The sequence below is a fragment of the Carcharhinus amblyrhynchos genome, chromosome 7 (assembly GCF_965287045.1).
Source record: "Carcharhinus amblyrhynchos chromosome 7, sCarAmb.v2.hapA, whole genome shotgun sequence".
Classification (NCBI taxonomy): domain Eukaryota; kingdom Metazoa; phylum Chordata; class Chondrichthyes; order Carcharhiniformes; family Carcharhinidae; genus Carcharhinus; species Carcharhinus amblyrhynchos.
In genome coordinates this window covers 4397888-4402106 of record NC_137330.1, presented here as the reverse complement: position 1 = coordinate 4402106, position 4219 = coordinate 4397888, and the positions used below count along the sequence as shown (strand labels likewise).

The window sequence follows — 4219 nt, the reverse complement described above, 5'->3', positions numbered from 1 at the left end:
GAGAATGGGGTCGCCCTTTCAGAGAGAAAGTGAGTGGCTCTGAAAAGAGCCTTTGGGTTGTTAGATTTCAGAGTTGTCGCTTTACTTGGTCTTCGACGCCGCAGCGGTTTTCTTGGGCAGCAGCACAGCCTGGATATTAGGCAGCACCCCACCCTGAGCGATGGTCACTCCTCCCAGCAGCTTGTTGAGCTCCTCGTCGTTGCGCACGGCCAGCTGGAGGTGTCTGGGGATGATGCGGGTTTTCTTGTTGTCCCGGGCCGCGTTGCCGGCCAACTCCAGGATTTCAGCCGTCAGATACTCGAGCACAGCAGCCAGGTAGACCGGGGCTCCGGCACCCACACGCTCCGCATAGTTGCCTTTTCTCAGGAGCCTGTGAACACGGCCCACCGGGAACTGAAGTCCGGCCCGGGAGGAGCGAGACTTGGGCTTGGTGCGAGCTTTCCCGCCGGTCTTCCCTCTTCCAGACATTACCACAATATCACAAAGACTTTAACAGAGAATGAGAAAAGCCGCCCAGATTCACTTCTCTTATAGCTTGGGGAGGGATGGCGGTGCACACATTGCTGATTGGCTATTGGGAAACCCTAATGAGACCTTCTCCACAATGTCCAATCAGATATCTGTTTAAAGCACCAATCGGGAAAGGTCCCGGTGCTGAGGGCGGAAAGTAAGGGCGCCAAATTCTCAAATTCCAACCGATTCTTTATTTCAAATTTCAAATGAGCGCCAAAATACTCAGGAAAAGTCGATTACGAATTTTAAAAAAGTGTTGATAGGTAATTTAAATTTAAATTCAAGATTAGATATACACCTTTCCTCTCCTTCATCAAAAGATTCCTTTTTCAGGAAGTTTCTGATTTTATGTGTGCGACTTCTCTCCAACTGGTAAGAAGCCGAAAATTAATTGAAATAACATCCTCCGGGAAATCTGCATTAAAATCAGAAAATGCTGGATAAACACAGCAGCTCTGGTGGAGAAACAAAATTAATGTTTGGGATCTTTACAAGGGCCATTCCAATCTGGACCCTTAATTCTGTTTCTCCCCAGATGCTACCAGATTTGCTGAGTTTATCCAGTATTCTTAATTTTTATTTAAGCCTAAACTAAAGGCGCCAAACAGGCAGAATCTAAACTTCTAAAGTAAACCGCCGATACAATTGCAAATTAAGGAACAAGTTAAAGTGGAAAGTAGCCCTAGGTTAAAATCTTGAACTAACACGTTTTATAATGTAGCCCTCCCTCATTTTATTGGTCGACATTTTATCACAAAATTCAAATACATTTTTACAATCCGGAGTCTTATCAAGATTAACCGGACAGCTGTTTAAATCTCTCTGACCAGGCGACAGAATGTCTCATTCACCTCCTCCTGCAAACAGTCTAAATATTGCATCTATTTTGTAATAGACTACAATTGTTAAAAACGGAGTTTTCACTTTTCGTGCCAGCCTGGGGGCTGAGGTTACATCAGGAGAGTTGATGGTAACTAAACTGATCAACTATTGAGAACATTTTCTAACAGAAATGGACTCAAATGGACTCTTTTGCGATCTATCCGCTGTCTGTGCAAAGCCAGAGACAAGGGCGGATATCAGAACGCAGCCAGTCACCGAGCAACCACTAAATGCCGAGACTTTACAACCAGGACACAAAGATCCACCGAAATCTCATTCTGTGTACAATGTAATAAAAATCAGTTTCAAAGTGCATCATTATTTAGGGAAAAAAACACTATTAAAAGTGGGTTTAGCTACTTCACGGAAGTTGTGGGTGGCTCTTAAAAGAGCCTTTGTGTTTTTTCAGTGCGCTAGTCAGTTTTACTTGGAGCTGGTGTATTTGGTCACGGCCTTTGTTCCCTCCGACACGGCGTGTTTCGCCAGTTCCCCGGGCAACAGCAGGCGCACGGCGGTCTGGATCTCCCGGGAGCTGATGGTGCTACGCTTGTTGTAATGGGCCAGGCGTGAAGCCTCACCCGCGATGCGCTCGAAGATGTCACTAACGAAGGAGTTCATAATGCTCATGGCCTTGGAAGAGATGCCGGTGTCGGGGTGAACCTGCTTCATCACTTTGTAGATGTAGATGGCATAACTCTCCTTCCTGCTTCGCCTCTTCTTCTTGCCGGTCTTGGTTGTCGGTTTCTTCAGGGCTTTCTTGCCGCCCTTCTTAGAAATTTGCTGCTTCTTATCCTCAGCCATTCTCGCCTTCAATTTGAGAAAAGCAATAACTGAGCCTGGCCCCGGACCTCACTATTTATAGACTCAGACAAGGCCCAATGCAAATGAAGGATCAGGGATGACCATTTTCTCATTGGCTGATTCACGATGATGTCAAATCGTAATGTTCTATCTGTCACTGAATGGTTACTTTCGATAGCCAATCAGATTCACTGCTCGTCACAGCCACGATGTCAGTATGACAGAGGTTTGGCAGTGCAGTGGACCATTCGACTCATCCTGTCTATACTGTCTCCAGATCTGCAATTCACCCAGTCCCTGTTCTCCTGTCTTCCTTTAGGAACATTGCACAATCTTTCCCTTCATAGAATTCTAAATGTGAACTCTTTATTTGAACCAGCCTCCATAATACTCTCAAGCGGGGCATTCCAGACTGCAATCATCAAAAAATTTTTCTTTCACATTGACCAGCAGTCATTTCAATTTCGTATCCCCGCCCCACTACTTCCCCCAATTACCTGCCTTACCTTTTCTCCCCCTTTGCTTCTCCTTATCTAAACCTTAACTCTGTCCCACTCCCCCCCATCCGCCCCCCTCCCAAATATTCCCCGCTACTCAACATGTCATTGATGAAGACAAACATCTTGCCAAGGCCACCCCCACACCCCCATTTCTTGCCTTCAAACTGCATAACTTCAAACAGACCATTGTCCGCAGCAAACTGCCCAGCCTTCAGGAGAACAGTGGCCACAACACCATACACAGCGTGGTGCTACAGCAACTTCTTTGAGACGTGGTGGATCATTGACGCAGATGCCATCACCTCACACAAGAACACCATCCACCAGGCACATGGTATATGTATTCTTGCAACTGGGCCAATGTTGTCTATCTGATACTCTGCAGGAAAGGATGTCCCGAGGCGTGGTACATTGGGGAGACCATGCAGACATTATGACAATGGATGAATGAACATTGCTCGGCAATCACCAGGCAGGAGTGTTGGGGAACACTTCAGCAGTCACAGGAATTTGTTATCTGATCTTCAGGTAAGCATTCTCCAAAGCGGCCTTCATGACACACAATGCAGAGTCAAAGAAACAAAGAACAAAGAACAAAAATAGCACGGGAAACAGGCCCTTCGGCCCAACGAGTCCATGCCGCCATCTTAACACCACCAGTCCCCCCCTCCCTCCACCCATGACCCTGATCTAATGTTTTATGGCCATCCACATTGAGGGAAACTAATTTAGGGACAATTTATTACTGCCAATCAGCCTAACAGCACATCTTTGGGGTGTGGGAGGAAACCAGAGCACCCGGAGAAAACCCACACAAGCACGGGGAGAATGCGCAAACTCCCACAGACACTGGCCCAAATCCATGTGTCTGCACAGCAATCAGTGATAGTCACTGATCTGTCGTCTTGCCCAGAATCTGGTCCAGTTTAAGCACACACTAACGACATGAAGCACCAGGCCAATCTCGAACAACCAAGAGCAGCCCAAGTACGACCCATCGCGTGTATGCTCCTCATTGAACACAAGGTGGACCGACTTAAAACCTGTGAATGAAAAAGAGAAAAAAAAACATTATTGTACCATATCTATTTACCTTACCAGGGACGCCCCAATGCTAATGACCCTTATTTAAACAATCTCCTATATCCACCCATCTCCAACCCACTCATGTGCCTGTCTAAGTTAAACAACTCTAGCGTGTTTGCCTCCACCACCTTACTTGGCAGAGCATTCCATACCCCCACTACCCTCTGTGTGAAAAACCTCCCTCTAATATCTGTGTTATACCTCTCCCCCCTCACCTTAAGCCCATGGCCCCTTGTCCTGTGTGTCTCTATCATTGGAAATAGCTTACCTCTGTTTACTCTATCTATACCCTTCATAATCTTATATACCTCTATTAGATACCCCCTCAGTCGCCGTCTTTCAAGGGAAAAGAGCCTCAGTTTATTCAATCTGTCCTCATACCCCAGTCCTTCCAAACCAGGCAACATCCTGGTAAACCTCCTCTGCACTCTCTCCAG

The 4219-nt window shown here is 46.6% G+C and overlaps 2 protein-coding genes across 2 annotated transcripts; both read right to left on the bottom strand.

Annotated features, from left to right (window-relative positions):
- Positions 1 to 81: 81 nt before the first annotated feature.
- LOC145344728 (histone H2A-like) lies at positions 82 to 468 on the bottom strand. The gene has a single exon (XM_080191835.1). It carries the CDS (start codon positions 466 to 468, stop codon positions 82 to 84), a length of 387 nt encoding a protein of 128 aa, XP_080047961.1.
- A 1350-nt stretch (positions 469 to 1818) lies between these two features.
- On the bottom strand, positions 1819 to 2200 carry LOC145345394 (histone H2B 1.1-like). The gene has a single exon (XM_080193210.1). It carries the CDS (start codon positions 2194 to 2196, stop codon positions 1819 to 1821), a length of 378 nt encoding a protein of 125 aa, XP_080049336.1. The 5' UTR covers positions 2197 to 2200.
- Positions 2201 to 4219: the final 2019 nt, after the last annotated feature.